The 21,500-nt window shown below is 43.0% G+C and overlaps 1 protein-coding gene across 1 annotated transcript in view; it reads right to left on the bottom strand.

The window, feature by feature from the left end:
• Positions 1-21,500, bottom strand: part of LOC134968654 (uncharacterized) — a 188,434-nt gene that overhangs the window by 123,884 nt on the left and 43,050 nt on the right. The window contains exons 39-45 of the mRNA XM_063944178.1: positions 20,650-20,778; positions 19,977-20,031; positions 19,032-19,164; positions 17,727-17,947; positions 14,013-14,181; positions 7,880-8,029; positions 6,662-6,680 (exon numbers count right to left, since the gene is read on the bottom strand). Of these exons, the coding sequence (XP_063800248.1) occupies positions 6,662-6,680; positions 7,880-8,029; positions 14,013-14,181; positions 17,727-17,947; positions 19,032-19,164; positions 19,977-20,031; positions 20,650-20,778 (876 nt within the window). The remainder of the gene's footprint in view (positions 1-6,661; positions 6,681-7,879; positions 8,030-14,012; positions 14,182-17,726; positions 17,948-19,031; positions 19,165-19,976; positions 20,032-20,649; positions 20,779-21,500) is intronic.

Below are 21,500 nucleotides of genomic sequence, written 5' to 3'. Positions count from 1 at the left end.
AGTTCTTAAGCACCATGTGAACCCACCACAGAAAAAGGGATTGGAAACTAAAATCCTTACTGCATCGCAAGTTGAGACAATCACAGTGCGTTTAAGCATTGGAGGAGAAACAGTTGATACAGATATCCAAGATGTATTATTCGTGCCAGATTTGGGAAGTAATCTCATTTCTATCAGCGTCCTAGAGAAAAAGGGTTACAGAGTCCAGTTTGCTAAGTGCAAGTGTATGGTGCAAAAAAAAAAAAAAAAAGGGACTGTAATTGCTTCAGAAACCCTGTGCAGCCAACTATGGGGTAAATTTACTAAGGTGGGAGATTTTTAGAACTGGTGATGTTGCCCATGGCAACCAATCAGATTCTACTTACCATTTATCTAGCTGCTTCTAGCAGATAATAGATATAATCTGATTGGTTGCTATGGGCAACATCACCAGTTCTAAAAATCTCCCACCTTCGTAAATTTACCCCTATATGTCCTGGACACCAAGGAGTGTTCTGCAATGATTGCTACTGCTGCAAACCAATCAATAGAGCTGTGGCACAAACATTTAGGTCATCTAGGATATGACAATGTCCAGAAACTGCTAGATGGAATGGTAACAGGGATCAAAATGAGTAACGATGAAAGACCTATGTGTGAGAGCTGTATAAAAGGAAAGCAAACTCGCAACCCATTTCCAAAGTCAGTTAGTAGAGCAGAGTCACCACTAGCTCTAGTGCACACCAAAGTATGTGGTCCAATGGAGGTGGAATCAATCAGAGGTTACAGATATTTCATGACTCTCATTGATGACGCCACAAGAATAACACATGTTTATTTTATTAAAGAAAAAAGGGAAGTTGTTAACAAAATTGTGGAATACAAAAACTTGGTGGAGACTCAGACAGGTCTGAAATTGAAGGTCTTGAGATCCGACAATGGTGGAGAGTATGACAACAAGGTGTTAGTCGTATTCCTTAAAAAATATGACATAAAGCATCAACTAACAATTAGAGATGAACGGGTTCGGTTTTACTCGGATTTACTCGGTTTTACCTGAATCTTCTTATTGGCTAACGGACATCACGTGTTTTGGTTAACCAATAAGAAAAATCCAGAGAAAAAGAAATGGCGATAATTCTGGCGTAAGGAACCGAGTAAATCCGAACCCGCTCATCTCTACTAACAATTGCCTACACACCAGAACAAAATGGCGTGAGTGAACGGGTAAACCACACAATTTATGAGACAGTATGGACTATGTTAAGTGACGCGAGTCTGGAAAAAAGATTTGGTGCAGAAGCAATATCTACTGCAGTATACCTAAAAAGTCGTGCACCTACAGTAGCTGTAAAAGGTAAAACGCCACTGGAGGCGTGGTCCAATGAAAAGCCAAGTGTGAGTCATCTTCGTGTCTACAGGAGCAAAGCTTTTGCACATATGCCTAAGGAGAAAAGGAGAAAGTTAGATCCAAAATCCATAGAATTTGTTATGCTCGGATACTGTGAAGAAAGCAAAGGATACAGACTTTGGGATATTGCAAACAAACGTCTTCTTAAATCCAGAGATGTGGTGTTCCATGAAATAGCTCCACTAACTGGGGCAGTGGAGCAAGAAGAAAAACAACATGTATTATTGTATGTACAAGCAGAAGAAAGCGTCTGAAACTGGGAATTTCTATGTAGACAACCAATAAGGAAACAGGAGTTCCATGAGGAGCATCAAAGGTGTTCCAGCCAAGAAATACAGCGAGGAATATGCAAAAGGGCATGGGTCATTAGGTCGACAAGATTTAGGTTGACAGTCATTAGGTCGACCACTATTGGTCGACATGCATTAGGTCGACAAAGTGACTAGGTGGACATGGTCATTAGGTCAACATGAACAAGGTCAACATGGTCATTAGGTCGACATGAGTTTTTTTACTTTTTTGGTTTCGTTTTCTTCGTAAAGTGACGAGGAACCCCAATTAGTGCGCCGTGTCCCCTCGCATGGTGAGCGAAGCAAGGTGCCTCGCTCCGCTACCGCTGTGCTCGGCACAGGTTACGATTCCCAATTGTAGTCCAAGTGGATCGTACAGTATGAAAAAGGAAAAAATTGAAAAAACATGTGAAAAACCCATGTCGACCTTTTTCCGTGTCGACCTTGTTCATGTCAACCGAATGAACATGTCGACATATTGCATGTCGACCTAATGACTGTCGACCAAAGTCTTGTTGACCTATTGACCGTAAGCCATGCAAACATAGCTTACTGTGAATGCCAAAACATAAAGGAAGCAAAGTCAAGCAGTGATTGGACAGAGTGGAGGTCAGCAATTGATACAGAGCTGTCAGCACTGGATGATAACAGTACATGCACTGTAGTTGATAGGCCAAGCAACCGTAAAACGATCAAGAACAAGTGGGTCTTTTGCAAGAAGTTAAATGCAGACGGGACAATTGCTCATTACAAAACCCGCCTTGTTGCCAAGGGATATACCCAATGGTCCAGAATCAATTACGAATAGATCTACTCACCTGTCACAAAGTTCATCACTTTAAGGTTAGTAGTTGCTATTGCTACACTACATGATTTACTGTTATACCAGTTAGACTTTGATTCTGCATTTCTGAATGGAGAGTTAGCTGAGGAGATTTATATGGAACTACCTGAACATTGGGGGTCATTCCGAGTTGTTTGCTCGTTGCCGATTTTCGCAACGGAGCGATTACGGCAAAAATGCGCATGCGCATGGTACGCAGTGCGCATGCGGTTAATATTTTAGCACAAAACTTAGTAGATTTACTCACGTTCGAACGAAGATTTTTCATAGTTGAAGTGATCGGAGTGTGATTGACAGGAAGTGGGTGTTTCTGGGCGGAAACGGACCGTTTTCTGGGAGTGTGCGGAAAAAAGCAGGCGTGACAGGAAAAAACGCGGGAGTGTCTGGAGAAACGGGGTAGTGGCTGGCCGAACGCAGGGCGTGTTTCAGTGGCGTGCGGTGAGGTCACTGGCTGGTGAGGCACTGCAGCGATAATGTCCGCCGATGATCCCTACCGCCGCCGAGCCAATGCCCACTACTGCCCCTGAGCAGATGTCTACTACTGCAACCGTCCCTTATGGCCGCTACCCCTGCCACTAATGGCCACCACCCCCACCAATGGCTTACAAAATCACCCACCCTCAACTGACCCGGCCCCCCGCCACTAATTCGCATATCAGTCATAGCCAGCCTGCTCATCAAACTTGTGATGAGCAGGTGGCTAATATAATTTTTATCAAAAAACAACAAAAAACTAGTCTTTGGGACTGGAAGGAGGACATGAATGCAATTTTGTTGTACAGGGCTTCCATTAACTTAATAGCGCTATGGATGCAGCACTATTAAGTTAATGGAAGTCCTGTATAAGGGTGACAGCAGTGGGTGATGCCAGGGAAAGCGTAACAGTAGCAGTGGGTGAGTGTGACAGAGAGAAGGAAACTGTGATGGGGACAGGCAGTGAGTGACACTTATATTGCTATTTACTTACCTGGTCCAGGGCATAGAACTGCAGCGTGGCTCCTCCTTTGATGTTAACTCCGGGGATCGCCGGTGGAAATTGCAGCCAGGAATCCAGGGTCGGAGCTAGAGTGAGAGACGAGCGGATGAGCGGGGATCGTGGCCTCTCCTCCCCCCTCTGGCCGTACTGCACTAGGGGGGTCATTCCGAGTTGTTCGCGAATTATTATTTTTTGCTACGGAGCGTTTAGTCTCAAACTGCGCATGCGCAATGTACGCAGTGCACCTGCGCCAAGTAAATTAGCACAAAAGTTTGGTATTTTACTCACGGCGTAACAAAGTTTTTTCATCGTTCTGCTGATCGGAGTGTGATTGACAGGAAGTGGGTGTTTCTGGGCGGAAACTGGACGTTTTACGGGAGTGTGCGGAAAAACGCAGGCGTGTCAGGGAAAAATGCGGGAGTGTCTGGATAAACTGGGGAGTGGCTGGGCGAACGCTGGGTGTGTTTGTGGCGTCAAACCAGGAACAAAACGGCCTGAGCTGATCGCTATTTGTGAGTAGGTCTGGAGCTACTCAGAAACTGCTAAGAAATTCCTTTTCGCTATTCTGCGAATCTTTCGTTCGCTAGTCTGCTAAGCTAAGATACACTCCCAGAGGGCGGCGGCCTAGCGTGTGCAATGCTGCTAAAAGCAGCTAGCGAGCGAACAACTCGGAATCACCCCCTAGGTGACAGCTGCAGCTCATGATATTAGTTACTGGCCGCGGAGTCTGGCAGAGTAGGCCAGAGATGGGCAGTGAAAGTGAGGTGGAGGTGGGCGCAAGGTACGGGACTGGGCAGAGCCAGCACCGACTATTTTGATGCCCTAGGCAATATTCTGGCTGGTGTACCCCCTCCCCCTGGAAATATTGGGTGACTGGCGACGCAGGGGTGACACGGAGATAGTGGGTGACTGGCGACGCAGGGGTGACAGGGAGATAGTGGGTGACTGGCGACGCAGGGGAGACAGGGAGATAGTGGGTGACTGGTGACGCAGGGGAGACAGGGAGATACAGTAGTGGGTGACTGGCAACGCAGGGGAGACAGGGAGATAGTGGGTGACTGGCGACGCAGGGGAGACAGGGAGATAGTGGGTGACTGGCGATGCAGGGGTGACAGGGAGATAGCGGGTGAAATGATAAGGGTGACAGGGAGATAGTGGGTGATGAAGGTACTGGGTGACAGGGTACAGCCAGGTTCCTCAAACAACCCCCCCTCCCCATCACAGGGGGTGTCCCAGCAGCACAGACAGCCTCCCACCCCCACAAGTCACGGGGGATATCTCAAGCTACACAGGCAGCCGCCATTCTCCCTCCCCCCACAAGGATTACTGTCAGTGGCATAGGCACAGGCAGCCCTCGCCCCCCCGCCCCTCACCTGTCCTGGTTCAGCATGTCCAGATCCCCGCACACCATCCACCGCCGCACGTCGCGCGGCGAGAGAGTCCAGTCTGCCACCCGCTCTCAGTCGGGACGGGAAGCTCTCACCGCCGGGCAGAGCTCAAGGAGGCGGAGCTCTTCGTCCTCCGTGTATGCTGCTGCTGCTGCTGCTGTGTAACTGGCAGCGCAGCAGTAACGGTAAATCAGACATTATGGAGCGGAATGGGTTGGCGGCCGGAGGGCGGGTGGGCAGACAGGGACAGCCACGTGGCACATAGTGTTGTAAATTAAATATGAAATTAAAAAAAAGATGACATTAGGACACCTGCCTTGATGTAACGCCCCCCCCCCCCCCCCAAGCCGCCACTGCCCAATCACATCTTCTTCAGTGACAGGGGCGTGCTTTCATATGGGCTGAAAGCACGCCCTTGTCAAAACGGCACTTGTTCTAGTGCCGCTTTCTGTGATTTTTTGAATGGGCTTTTACTGCCCGATGTTTGGCCGCGCCCCCCGCTTCCGCTCTTTTACAATTGACACCGGGAGGCACCGAGAACGGTGCCTCCAAAACACTATTTTAAAGTTTTTTAAAAAAGGTACAAATAATTAAAATAATATAAAGGCCAAAGCAGATACTTATGACACAGAATATGTGTCATAAGTATCTTCTTTGTATTATTTTAATCATTAATGACAGGGGAGGCACTGCCTCCCCTGCCTCCCCTGACTGCACGTCCCTGGCGTGTTTGTGACGTCAAACCAGGAACGAAACGGCCTGAGCTGATCGCAATCTGTGAGTAGGTCTGGAGCTACTCAGAAACTGCTAAGAAATTTCTATTCGCAATTCTGCTAATCTTTCGTTCGCAATACTGCTAAGCTAAGATACACTCCCAGAGGGCGTCGGCCTAGCGTGTGCAATGCTGCTAAAATCTGCTAGCGAGCGAACAACTCGTAATTACCCCCATAATGACAAGACTATGGGGGTCATTCCGAGTTGCTCGCTCATTGACGATTTTTGCAACGGAGCGATTAAGGCAAACATGCGCATGCGCATGGTACGCAGTGCGCATGCGGTTAGTATTTTAGCACAAAACTTAGTAGATTTACTCACACCCGAACGAAGATTTTTCATAGTTGAAGTGATCGGAGTGTGATTGACAGGAAGTCGGTGTTTCTGGGCGGAAACTGACCGTTTTCTGGGAGTGTGCGGAAAAACGCAGGCGTGTTAGGGAAAAACGTGGGAGTGTCTGGAGAAACAGGGGAGTGGCTGGCCGAACGCAGGGCGTGTTTGTGACGTCAAACTAGGAACGAAACGGCCTGAGCTGATCGCAATCTGTGAGTAGGTCTGGAGCTACTCAGAAACTGCTAAGAAATTTCTATTCGCAATTCGTCTAATCTTTCATTCGCAATACTGCTAAGCTAAGATACACTCCCAGAGGGTGGCGGCCTAGCGTGTGCAATGCTGCTAAAATCTTGCTAGCGAGTGAACAACTCGGAATGACCCCCTATATTCCAAGCAGGAAAAATTTGCCTCTTGAAGAAGTCATTATACGGCCTCAAGCAAAGTGGTCATTGCTGGTATGTGAAGTTGGATGCTGTGTTGTTAGAAATGAACTATGTTAGCTCAGAGACTGATCACTGCCTATATCACAAGACTATAGATGGAAAGTTGTTCATCATATGTATATGTAGATGATCTACTATTGGCAGGCGCAGCCGTCAGCTGGATGAGCAGGAATCAACCCACAGTTGCCCTTTCTACTACAGAAGCAGAGTATATGGCACTTACAGAAACATCAAAGTAAGCACTATGGATAAAAGAGACTTTGTGTGAATTAAGTCTTCTTTATCACAGTGAGACCATCAACATTGCATGTGATAAAAAAGGAGCAATAGATTTGTATTCTAACACCAGGCATTATGGACGGTCTAAGCATATTGCCATAAGACATCACTTAATTCGTGAATTAGTGGAGAATAAGTCCATCAATGCGGAATATGTGGCAAGTGAGGACCCATGTTGCCGACATGTTAACAAAGGGACTGTCATCACACCTGCTAAATGTGTTCTTCAAAAGAATGTGGACTAGAATATATTTGATGTTGATTTGTTCTTACTGTTTTTTTTGCTTCATAACCATGTTTTCGATTACAAGTATGACTTTATTGAAAAGTGATGTTCTTTTACTGTATATGTGACCAGAGACAGTCCTGAGCGAGGGGGGTGTTGGAATATAATGCACTCAGTACATTGTCTCCAGTGTATACATTGCACTGGGTACGCATTCTCTAGTGTTTACCCTCTAGTGCTGGAGCATGAGGGAGGCGGAGACTGATGACCCAGTTCCTCCTGCAGGGTAGAGAGATGACACTGTTCCTCCTGCAGTGGAGAGAGAGACGGATCCTCCTGTAGTGTGTATCGCACTGCCTGAGCGGGACGAAAGCATTGGGCTTTGTGAGGTCCTTCCAATGATAGTCAGTCTGCATGGATGTGCAGTCTTCCATCCTATACTGTCAGAGTCACTACCTTACCACAGCCGCATGACGTATAGCAATAAGTACCACGCTTTTACTGTACTAGCCTGTTACATATATGAGTGAGTTACTTTTCCTCTATCTCCTCCTGGCTGGTTGGTGACATGGTCTTTACCATCTTTATGCTTTTGTCAATAGGAGTGCTCACTGGTTTTGCATCAGACATTCCATACTTGCGAAGTATTGCTTCAATATGTGTCTGTTGATCAATTGTAACAGTCCCATCTTTCAGGTTTTATTCAATTCTCATGCCTAACAAATGATTTGCAGGGCCTAAATACTTTAGTTGAATCTTTATTTCAGTGGCTGTTTTACATCAGTAATGTGCTCTTCTTGACCTGCTAGCAATAGATCATCCACATACACAACTATGATGAACCACTTTTCTTCTATAGTTTTGTGATATAAGCAGTGATCAGTCTCTGACCTAACCAAGTTCATCTCTAGCAGCACAGCATCCAGCTTTACATACCAAGAACGACCACTTTGCTTTAGGCCGTAAAAAGATTTCTTTAAGAGGCAAACTTTTCTCTCTTGGAACATACTTTCGTCATAATGTTCAGGTGGTTCCATATAAATCTCCTCAATTAACTCTCCATTTAGGGATGCAGAATCAAAGTAACTGGTATAACAATAACTCATGAAGTGTAGCATTGGCAAATGACTAACCTCAAGGTGCTGTACCTTGCGACAGGCGAAAAGATCTCTCCTTAGTCGATCTCTGATTTTTGTGTGTATCCTTTAGCAACAAGGCAGGCTTTATAATGAGCAATAGTCCCATCTGCATTCAGCTTTCTTCAAAAGACCCACTTGTTCTTGATTGTCTTACGGTTATTCTGCCTGTCAACTACAGTCCATTTACTGTTATCATCCAGAGCTGACAGCTCTGTATCTATTGCTGACTTCCATTCATTCCAGTCGCTACTTAATTTTGCTTCCTGTACATTTTGGGGTTCACAGTAAGCTATATTTGCATATTCCTCACTGTATCTTTTGGATGGAACACCTTTATTGCTCCTCATGGAACTCCTGTTTCCTGATTGGGTATCCGCATTAACACTTTCAGGTTCAGACACACTTTCTGTTGCCTGTGCATCCAGCTAAACATATTGTTTTGTGATTCTTGTTCTACTGTTCCAATGATTGGTGCTGTCTCATGGAACACCACATCTCTAGAGTGTCTGAGGTTATAATGGGCAGACTAGCTGCTGATTCAGAGTACAGTGCAATCCGGCTGCACTGTATGCTTAGAAATAAATGTGGATCTTCAACTGTATGCAGATTTCCCGAATCTATGTGCTGCGCCACCTTTATCCACTCACTTGTAAAAGTGGCGATTATTATAATCCTTGAGCACATCTGTCAGGCTTTTTATTGTAGAATAAATCAGTGTGAAATCAGACAAATGTCTGTGTACTCACAACTCTAAATAGCCTGTTATTCTTTCTACTGTACATGCCCACGTCAAGTATCTTAGGTGTGAAAGCACCATTGCTGCCCAGTTACAGCCAGTTAAGGGTTGAGTACGAAATTCTGTCAATCGGGATCAGACCAACAGTGTAATCTTGATAGACAGAATCCAGACACATCCCGTTAAGTATTTTAACCCTACCCCTATCAATAAGCCACCCCTCCTGCAGCCTAACTGTCCCCTTTCACAGACTAACCCTAACCATTCTCATAGCCTATTCCTATCCTCCCCCCACACCCTCAGCCTAAACTTTAGCCTTCCCCTAGTGCCTTACTCTATCCCCACTACTTACGTCCATCGGGATTCCGCTGTCGCCCTTTCGACTGTTAAGATCATGACTGCCAGGATCTCAAAATTGTGTATGCAGGCTCTGCCACATTTGCAGATACTAATAACTTAGAGATCTGTTTGGAAATTGAACATGCATGCAACTTTGGATCATAGGCAGAATTAGGGGCCAGGCCACCCCTAGGCACAACATTATTGGCAGCCCCTCCAGCACCCTCTCCAAAACAAAAATGACTCTTACTGTTACCTCCCTTTATATCTTCCCATGGCCTTCTCATTACTCCTTTTATAGCTCTCTCCAATTCCCTCCATGTCCCCCTTCCCACACCCCTTCCACAGCTCACACTGCTCTCTTCACTGGCCCTCCCAGCTCACTACCCCATCACACCTCATTGTCCACATAACTTCTCCCTAACCCCTCAATGCTCCCCTACTGCTCACATTACTCCCACTACAGCTCACAGCCCCATACTGCTTACACTGCACGCACACTGCACATACACTCTACACTACACGCACACACACACTTCACACTCTCACACTGCACATACACTGCACACACATATGCACACACACTGCACTCTCACACACTGCACACACGCACTGCACATACACTACACACAAACACTGCACACTCTCACACTGCACATACACACTGCACTCACACACACACTGCACAAACACACACACACTGCACATACACTACACACACACACACTGCACACTCTCACACTGCACATAAACTCACTGCACATACAGACACTGCACACATACACACACACACTGCACACTACACACACACACACACACACACACACATATTGCACACTCTCACACTGCACATATACTAACTGCACATACAGACACTGCACACACACACACACGCACACTGCACACTACACACACACACTACACATACATACACTACATACAAGCCGCAAAGTAGTTCTGTCCCTCTAACTGGCCAGGGACCTGCAGCAGTTCCGCTCCTGCCTCTGCCAACAGCCCTGCTTGGTCCATGTAGTTTCAACCCCTGCACACAAGTCACTCTCCCTCTCTTCTTCGAGCAAAAAAAGTGGCGCCCCTAGGCACGTGCCTCACATGCTAGTGGGAAATCCACCACTGCTTTGAATCAAACCCTAGATGTGCAATGGGGCTCTTATCTGCCATTAAATTATCTGCCACCAGTGCATAACTTAATTATTCATCATCATTTCATACAGTTAAAGAAATATTTCCTTATTTGCTTACTTTTTAGAGATGTGCGGCGGGCACTTTTCGTGTTTTGTGTTTTGGTTTTGGTTCTGGTTCAACGTCGTGTTTTGGATCTGGATTGGTTTGCCAAAACCACCCTTTCGTGTTTTGGTTTTGGATCTGGATGATTTTTGAAAAAAACATAAAAACAGCTATAATCACAGAATTTGGGAGTAATTTTGATCCTATGGTATTAACTTCAATAGCATTCATTTCCAGTCTATTCTGAACACCTGACACCTCACAATATTGTTTTTAGGCCTAAAAGTTGCACCAAGGTAGCTGTATGACTAAGCTAAGCGACACAAGTGTGCGGCGCAAACACCTGGCCCATCCAGGAGTGGCACTACAGTGGCAGAAAGGATGGCAGATTTGAAAAATAGGCCTCAAACAGCACATCATGCTAAGAAGAAAAAAAGGTGCAATTAGGTAGCTGTATGACTAAGCTAAGCGACACAAGTGTGCGGCACAAACACCTGGCCCATCTAGGAGTGGCACTGCAGTTGCAGACAGGATGGCACTTAAAAAAACTAGGCCCCAAACAGCACATCATGCAAAGAAGAAAAAGAGGTGCAATGAGGCAGTGTCGTAACTAGGCATTTTAGCGCTGTGTGCAAGAAACGACATTGACACCCCCCCCCCATGTAAGATAGGGGCAGTGCACGCCGTAGGCGCGCAAAAAATATATAGGGGCGTGGCTTTATGGGGAAGGGGCATGGCCACAAAATAATAGCAATTCATACTACGGTGCACAGTAGTCTCCATTATTCAAATTACGCTGCACAGTAGCGCCACTACACCAGGTAGAGACCCTTTTATACATTACAGCAGACAGCGTCCCTCTTTTTACACATTACAGCAGACAGTCCCCCTTTTTACACATTACGGAAGACAGCATCCCCCTTTTTACACATTACGGCAGATAGTGTCCCCCTTTATACACATTGCAGCAGCCAGCGTCCCCCTTTTTACATATTGCGGCAGCCAGTCCCCCTTTTTACACAATGCGGCAGCCAGTCCCACTTTTTACACATTGCGGCAGCCAGTCCCCCTTTTTACACATTGCGGCAGCCAGTCCCCTTTTTACACATTGCGGCAGCCAGGCCCCCTTTTTGCATATTCCGGCAGATGGTGTACCCCTTTTTACACATTGCATCAGCCGGTCCTCCTTTTTACACATTATGGCAGCCAGTCCCCCTTTTTACACATTGCGGCAGCCAGTCCCCCTTTTTACACATTGCGGCAGCCAGTCTCCCTTTTTACACATTGCGGCAGCCAGGCCCCCTTTTTACACATTATGGCAGACGGTGTCCGAGAGAGAGAGAGAGAGTGAGAGAGATACTTACCATCTCCCCGCTGACAGGCTCCTTGTGCAGCTTCCTCGGTGCAGGCAGGTGAGAAGGAGGAGGAGGGAGGGGGACTGGAGCCGCAGCAGCGCTATTTCATTGGTAGTAAGCGCCGCTGCAGCAGTCCCCTCTTCTTCCGTATTGGCTGCCTGGCGCTGCTGTGGACGCTGGGACGGTGCTGCTCTCTTCTGTCTCCACAGCGCGGCGGTGCACAGCACAGAACAAGCGGCATGTAATGAGTCAATTTGACTCATTACATGCCGCTGGCCGTGCGCCCTCAGGGCAACTGCGCTGTGTGCCAAGCCCACTTGGCACACACGTAGTTACGGCCCTGCAATGAGGTAGCTGTATGACTAAGCTAAGCGACACAAGTGTGCGTCAAAACAACATGGGACGTGCTGGAATTAGCCCAGATGTAATACACGCACAATATTGGTGGAATAGTTGAGCGTACCCCTAAACCACACACACACACACACACACACACACACACACACACACACACATACACACAGAGCAAAGCCTGTAAAATTAATTTGGATAATAATAACCCTTTTATTTAAAGCTATTATTATGGCAGCACAAGACACCACTACTGGACTGATGCAGGACAACACAGCAACACTGTAAGGGACTTATTATACAGCAGCACTGGACAGATGGCAGCAGAGGACACCACCACTGTGACTGGTCACTGGACTGACTGATGCACAGGACACCACCACTGGTCTGATGCAGGACAAGAAAAAAAGCAATTGGTTTCCCCAGCACCCTGAATGATAACAGTAACCAGATATAAATCCCACATGATAACCACACATTTGCGCAAATATGTGTAACGAAGATCTCTGAATTCTATTATCATGTGGGATTTATATCTGGTTACTGTTATCTATATGTCTGTTGTGAGAGGCAGAGAGGTTCCTGCATTAGGAGGAGGTGCAGGCCCTGACATGCCACATGGAGCATTATGGGGTTGCTCCAAGGTAGGTAGCTCTTAGCTTAGACATATTTTAGTAAGGAGCCATTATTATGTGGCTCCTTGCTGGTTAATATTAGACCCAGATTGGGGTAATGGAGGTGTGGGGTGTGATGCCTCTGGACTGGCTGAGCTGGATGGCTGTTAGTGTGGCATACCTTTACATTCTATTAACACTTTTCACTTATTAATTTTCTAACACTATTTCTCTATTTTAATTACATTTCATGTTTGTATCACCCTCTCTATAGCTTCGGCTTCCTAAATACTAATTTATTAACACTATAGCTTTTTACACTGGTATGCCACGCTGGGCTTTCTGGCTCATTCTGGTGTTTTGGGGTGCCACACCCTGCACCTAGATATAGCGCTAGGGACCCCAAATATACAGAGAGGCCTTGATGCGGCTTTGGGGCTTAACCACACATTTGCGCAAATATGTGTAACGAAGATCTCTGAATTCTATTATCATGTGGGATTTATATCTGGTTACTGTTATCATTCAGGGTGCTGGGGAAACCAATTGCTTTTTTTCTTGCTCAGAAATACCCCTTCCTTTCGAGCACCTGAATGATATCACTAAGCTAATTGAGCATTTACCAATCTATATGTCTGATGCAGGACAACACAGAAACACTGTAAGGGACTTATACAGTAACACTGGACATATGACAGCAGAGGACGCCACCACTGTGACTGGTCACTGGACTGACTGATGCACAGGACACCACCACTGGTCTGATGTAGGACAACACTGCAACACTGTAAGGGACTTATACAGCAGCACTGGACAATGACAGCAGAGGACACCACCACTGTGACTGGTAACTGGACTGACTGATGCACAGGACACTATCACTGGTCTGATGCAGGATAACACAGCAACACTGTAAGGGACTTATACAGCAGCACTGGACATATGACAGCAGAGGACACCACCACTGTGACTGGTCACTGGACTGACTGATACAGCTAAGACACTACACTGGACTGAGCAGCACAAGACAGCACTATAATCACCACTCCACTTTCCCGCCGGCACTGAGGATGGATACACGTCCTCTCACTACACTCTCCAGGACTGGAGTGAAAATGGCGGCGATGCGCGGCTCCTTATATAGAATCCAACCCCTGCAAGAATCCGACAGCGGGATGATGACGTTTTGCCTCATTCTGGTTTCCGAGTCAGGTGGGAAAACCCGAGCCTGACTCGGATCCGGGCTCGGGTGGTGAAGTCCGGTAGGATTCGGTTCTCAGGGAATCAAACCCACTCATCTCTACTTTTAAGGTATGAGTTTTCTGAAAGGAATTATCAGAGCCTGCCTGTCTATTCAGGACAAACACACAGCTGCGCAAAGGCATAACAGAACACAAGTCTGTCATCTCATATTTTCCTTTGATAGGATCTGTTTCCATAAACACATTACACTCCTTATCTAAAGTAGAAAATATGATACAAATAATACATTAAAATGTTAGTATGTGGTAAAGATGTGACCATTTTTGCTGGTTTGGGTTCTAATTCATCATCTGCTTTTGGTTTTATTTAAATGCTGTGGTTTGTTTGGTTTTGATTTTTTTTTTCAAAAATGACAAAAAAAAACAAAAATTACATAATTTGGGCCTTTTTTGTTACTGTAGTATTATTAGCCTCAATAACATTAATTTCCAGTCATTTCCAGTCACCACCTCATGGCTCACAATATTGTTTTCATGCAGTTTAGGCCAAAGGCTGCAGCAAGTTGGTTGGTTACTAAGCGACAAAGCAGCAGCACAAACACATGGCACATCTTTGAAACACTGCTACACATCAGTGGCAGAAATATAAAAAGTGGTGCAAGATGCAATTGCCCTTGGGCCCTCCTATACACCCTTATGTTGGATATTAAAAAGGATTTGCACAGTTTAACAAACCAAGCACTTCAGCGGCAAGGACAGACACTTTTTTTGGCTGAAGTGATTGGTTTGTTTGGGCCCCCACAGAACAAGTACCTCCTATCACTAATGAGGCCATTGATGATGAGGTTGTTAATTACATTATAATCTTGTAAAATAAATTTCATGAACTTACAGCAAATGACGTAACATGGACAAGGTGCTTAGATGGCTAATGTCCCTACTTCTACTTTGACCTCCCAAATGGAGCAGATGCCATCACAAACATTGTCAGTATTTGGGTAAACTAATTCCACACCCAAGAGGTAACTTTTATGGTTATATGCCCAGGCATTACAGGCAATTACCAAAGCCACTGGTGGCTGGATTGCACAAACAACATCATCAACATCCTCATCCTCAGTGTCAGATAGTAGTAGTATGCAAATATCCTCCACATCCTGTTTTACTTACATACAAGCATCCTCAATTTCTATTATGTCCTCATCACCATATTTACTTGTACTGCTCCCCACATGTGCAACTGGTGCAAAAAAGGTGGAAGGAGGTGAAAGAAGCTTCTCTGTGAGGACAGTGTAAGAAATCTCAGATTCGCACATAGCTAATATGGACACCACTAGACTCTCCTCAGGGATGTGTGACAGTTTTGAACACACAGCTCTACAACCTTAGTGGTTTTTATTTTTTTAACACCTCTTCTGAGTGTAAAGATTTTGCATCATCAAAGGGAGTATATGTCTCACTGAGAGTTTCAGTATCACCACTCAAATAAAGGCAAAGGCTTCAGCCTTTCCTTGCCACTGTCTGTGGTGAATGGCATGTTGCCAATGTTTTGTTTTCTGCACTAAACTTTCCCCTTAATAGAGGTGTTTTTACCTTTACCCTTGTAAAATATATTTTTTTTTATTTCAGATGCCCTGACTTAAACCCTCTATGCCTTGAGCATCAGCTTTAGATGATGTTGAAGGAACAGTATCATCATCATGACTGGTTGCAGCAGTTGCAGTGCTAGTATTTGGTCTAATAGGGTCTCCAGCCTGGTGCCAGAATATCAACATCCAGGATCCTGAAAAATAGTGGCAACTGAGAGAGATGGACCATCTTGCTAGTGGCCATCAGGAAAGTACTGGAGGTTCTTAAAAGGGTAATTTTTTCATTTTTTAATGGTGGAAAAATAATAGTTAGCAGGTGTTCTTAAGCAAATTAAAGCCTTTACAGTGTATTGGGATACAGAAAAATTGCCTGTAACATGATTACTGCATATTTTTCTACAAGTTTGTAATTAAATTGGGTTAAACACTTTTAGCTCCCATCTACAAGTTCAAAACTCCTTTCCAATCAATATAGCATCTCATCATATCTATACCACATAATTTATCCCCTTAGTGAGCATTTTAGATAATTCACCAGAAACGTATTGGACAAATAATACTATTTAAACCTCTCCAAGTGCGTGATTATTTTTTGAGGTGGTGTACTGTACCAGAGAGTCTTCACCCCTGCTCAGGAGGGTGTGCACAAAAAAACATGCTAATTTGCTGGAAAATGCAATGTGAGCTAGTGATTGCACTGCAAATACAGCAATTCAATTGACCCCAAAGAGTTTCATATCATTTCATACATATGAACCAATTTTCTACGTAGACACCAATCTACTTATAACCTGAATAAGCTTTGCCTGCTCTCACAGTGGTAATCATCTGAGCAGGGATCTTCAGTCTACAGTGCTTTTGTCAACACTGGAGTCATTGAGATTAAGTGGCTGGACAAGATGGAGAATTAAAAATAGAATTTAAAGTTTGGAAAATTAAGCAGCGTGTGATCCACCTGGTGTCTTCTATGTCAGTAGTCAAACAGTAGAAAGAAGGGACAATTGCATTATAGTTAATGTGTTGAAGAGGGGCAGTATAAAGGTATGTAATTTGAATGTGGTACTTTAAACTCTGCAGGTAATTTTTTTATTTTATTGAAGAAGAGTTAATTCAAGAAAGCTCTAGAAGGCATCAGATAAAGTGATAGCTCTGGGTGTTCGGATTCTTGAAAGTTTAATCAACTAAATAGAATTATAACCCCACAGGTGAAAGCTATTGGAGATACCAAACATTGAACTGCTCTGAAGTGCCCAGTGGCTGCACCTTGCAAAAAAACAAAACATTGTGATATTAATCGCCCTCTCCCTAAATAAAATGGCAACCACAAAACCCACTGAGTAAAACTGACATTTTGCAGGCATGACATACTGTTCCCATGTGGTTGGTTGAGTTGAGTTATTTGCCACGAGTAGAACGGTAGAACATTATTCCTTTTAATGCATTGGGAGTATTTCCTGTATATCTCTTAGAAATGTTGGTAAAGTTTGCTGAGCAGTAATACAGAGGTGCACTCATTATTGCACTAATCTTGTAGTTAAGCTGTAGCTTTTTTGTTACAGCTCCAACTACATGGATGTGATCACGTGTCCAAAAGGGTCCCCACTAAATGACTGTGAACACTTGTGTCCAAAATTGTTTATAACCCCTGTGGATCATACCAATTTTCTCTCATTATTAAAATAATGTGTATGATACTTATACATCTCAATGTATATTACTTGTGTGGATAATTAAATAAACTCATAAGAGTAACCACATTTCAGTTTGTCCTACAAAAACACATCAGCAAACCATTTTCCCCATCCAGTTATGAAAAGAAGCCCAGTCAAACGGTTGTGCTTTGAGCTTTATAGTTTAATGACATATACATAAATGGGATGACATGGATAAAAAAAGCTAGTAACAACATAAAGCTTCCCAAAATGTTGCTGGCCTCTGCATGAATCATACAATGGAGACATTAACAGTTACACGAATGCGTCTGGAAACTCTGAGTTGCCAAAACAGCATAAACATAACAGTTTGTGTTTATTAGTTACTAAACCTTTACATGATCTTTACAACCTCTACATGCCTCTTTTCATCCATCTAAATCAGATTACAGGGTAGCAGGGTAAGTAGACATTAGAAGACAAAACATTGGGAACATTTAAAAAAGATGACTATAGATTTCTGCCTTGCTCAGTATATTCTCATTTATCTCCTTGCATATTAATAGGCAGTTTGGGTTCTCTGCTGCTGATCTGGTTGCTGAATCTCAGCAGATGTGACTGGTTCGCAGGTAGCTTCAGAGCAGCCGCATCTAATTACATCTTTGTAGTAATGGACTTTACGTTGACCATTGGCGCACAACAGCTCCACTTGTCTTTCTGCTACTTCCAGCTCTGTGCAGCAACTACACTGGTGATCCATGCCCTGAGATTCCATGGAATAGCTAAAATCAGACACAAGGAACAAAATTAGAACATTGAATTTATTGTACCCTATTGTATTATGGTTTAAAAATGTTATTTTTGGAAATGATAAATTATGTTATACATTAAAAAATTTGAACGCAAAATATCAAATACTGTAGGTGTGCTTTAAGGGGACAAGAGTATGCAGTAACGGTTCCTGGTTGTTGGTCAATAAAGTTGTTCCAAAACCTAATAAGTAACTGTTGTTCTGCTTTAAAAAGTTTGAGTTGTTTATTAGCCATAAATTATTATTTCTGTAGTGTATTATTTACTATAGAGTTAAAACATTGTATTAAATAAAATATTGTAATTGGGTTGTGATTGTGAGGCAGGGCTTGTTTGCTTATGCAGACTAACCTTTCTATAAGTGACTATTGACAGAACATATTTTGGCAGGAATTCCTATAGAAGGGTAATGGAACTTGAGTCTTAAAATTATTATTTAAATAGGAAGGTAGATTACATATTATGTTGAAAGTCCTAACTACAGGGTATGGCCAAATATCCAGTATATTAATATATTATTGTTAAATATAAGTCAGAAGGGAAGGAGTAATTCATGTAGTTAGATATGAAAACTGGTGAGTTGTGACTTAGTAAAAATAAAAAATATGTAATTTCAGAAAGTTAATGCAGCCTGGGATGGACAGTGTTAGGTTGCTTAAGGAAGAACTTCCACCTTCTGAATGCTTGGCCACTGGGGGAAAATGATGGTTAGGAACGAAAGACAGGTCTCTAAAGACCATTGAGTTACTTAAAATATTAAGCAGTTCCTAAGCCATCCAGCTCAGAAACTTCCCTTCCCAGGGAAGAATAGATTTTGACCCCTATTTGTGAATGTTTAACACAGCCTTAATAGTTGTTCAATTAACTTTAACTGTGAAAGACTCATTAAAGTCCTTTGGTCATCCGGCACATTGTTTCAGTGCTTCCATTGTTATTCTGACTTAATTGTTTATGTAATTTTATGAAAATTACTGTGCTGAATTATAAAAAATTAGTAGTTTCAGCTCCTAGTAGCTACTAGCTGGTAGCTATAAATTCATGAAGCATATGACTTACATGGATTTTCCCATACAGGGGCCTCCGCAGTATGTGAGCTCAACCTCAATCTCGCAGTCCTCTACTTTCAAAACAGTCAAGTTCTTTCGAGAGCTGCAGTTTTCAACAACTGGTTTCTCTATTATTTTAACTTCTGCAAATTAAAAAACATTGTTATTTCATTATATATTAATAAACAAGTTCTGTAAAAAGTAGTATACTTTATTTCTTACTCGCCCACTTTTCTTAGAATAAATCTCCTTTATAGTTATAAAATACAACAGGCCCCATAATCCAATTCACTGACCACCTTGCCAAATAAATAATATAAAGTACTTGGATGAATAGCTTTGAGTGGTGAAGCTGTGGTCTCCAGCCATTGGTTTTGGGTTGCAGTTCTAACTACAATATGTCTGTATTTATTATACTGACAAATTAGTTACATACCCAGCGCAATATTGTTCTTGTGCAACTTAGCTACTTAAAGACAAGGAGTTTCAAGTCTTGTTTTCCCCCACCTCTACTGATAATACCTAAAACTTAATACATGCACTGCACACAGGTGGCACTATTACATAAATACTGCACTAGTTACATTCATTACAATTATAAACTAACAATTCTCACTGACTACAGTATATATATTATTCTATAAATGGACATATTTCTGGTCAATTATTAAAAAATGGTTGTTTAAAAATAATCCTAGAAGCTCTGTCTCATCTCAGACCTCTGCAGTGAGTGCCAGCATATGCCCTCCCCTGCAACATCTCCCACCACTGCAACAGAAACTAGACAAGCTAGTGACTGGGGGGAGAGAGAAGATATACATAGTACTGGCGCTGGGTAAGTATACCAGCAGTATGAAGGTGAGGCTCAGATGATCCGGCATACTGTACGTCAGGTCCAAATTAATTAATATATATATTTGTCCTCAAAGACTAAAGTAATTGTATTTCCACTTACCTGTCTTCAGAGTGCAGGTCTGACAGCAGCCATCTTCATCATATTTAACTGTATCCTTAAAGGAAGATATTATGTATATTAGTATTGTTTTACAGTATAGCCTTTCCTTTATTCACCTTAGGGGAATTGCATGAAAATATACTAATCAGCGTGATACAGCTAAAACAAACACTCAAAATGTGATTATTACTTGGAATGGGAATTAATTGCTCATTATATTTGACTTGACCATAATTAACAATCCCAGGCCCTGCTCCCAAGATCCTGGAGGGTCCCAGATGGCAGGTGTGGGATGTAATGAATTGCACCATCAAAGCCCCACTGTACAGTACTGCCCATACCCTGCCCAATCAGGGTACAATAATATAAATATTTTTATTATGATGTAGCTCCAAGGACATATAAAATGGACTGCAAGACAATAACATATTCCCTTTGAATAATAATGTATTTCTTTTTAGATACATTATGCAATGTATGTACAATATTAACTGTGGCCAATTGTCATGAAAGCATACAATGCTGTTCAATGTATCAATAAACATAATCCATTTTTGGAAACTTGACATAAAGTTGGACTGATCACATCAATCCAAAGTCAGAATACATCTAGCATTTACAGTCCCAGGTTAAAGAGAACATACATTAATTGTAAAAATAAGTAAACATTTACCTTCTCGCATTTGGAGATGTCCAAATCTTGGCAAACTTTCTTCACCTTGGTCAACATGGGTTTGTCATCTTCCTCACTACATTCATAGTAGCTGCAAGTGCTGCCCTCAGGACGATAAGAGTCTCCAATCTATGAATCAGCAAAGAATGAAGATTTTAAATGGTGCAGCCTGGACAGGAATTGATTGGTAGTATAACATCTGTAGGTGTAAACTGGGACCTCCTCCATAGCTTTTTGCTAGCCCAGCTGCACCTGATTAAAATAATATGTGATGAACTGCTCTGCTAAATTACATATTAAGGTCTGATCTGAGTGATAACTAGGCCAGATTGCTTATGCAGATGTAAATTGATAATGATGATGGCTGTTTGAACACGTGGATTCATATGGGTGGTGCTGCTGGTCCATACGAGTGAATATCTGTATTTAATTTTGTGGACGCAATGTGAGTGCAATTGCAGACAACTTGCATACAACTTTGAATTGCCCGCATTATTTTTTGTGTGTGTAATTTAGCTTCTTTTATTTCATATATAAGATGGCGAGTTGTATCTGCTGTATAAGAGAACTTTTCTACATTTTATTGAAGCCTTATAGTGAATGTAAATTTTTGCAAGCAAAACAAACATAGCGATAATCGCAGCATTGCAGAAAAAAAAGCACTTTTTTTGATGTTCTCTAATAAATTGCTATTTTTGGCACTTTTTTAGTGAAAACATTTTACATCTGAAATTTGCGCAATTGTATCCAACTCATTGTTAGCTCCATTGTGTCTAACACACTGAATGATATGATTCTACACAAATGTAATTAAAATTGAGATACTGTATATAAATTAGAACTGATGTACT

The sequence above is a fragment of the Pseudophryne corroboree genome, chromosome 11 (genome assembly GCF_028390025.1).
Source record: "Pseudophryne corroboree isolate aPseCor3 chromosome 11, aPseCor3.hap2, whole genome shotgun sequence".
Lineage (NCBI taxonomy): Eukaryota > Metazoa > Chordata > Amphibia > Anura > Myobatrachidae > Pseudophryne > Pseudophryne corroboree.
This window is presented reverse-complemented; position numbering and strand designations above follow the sequence as displayed.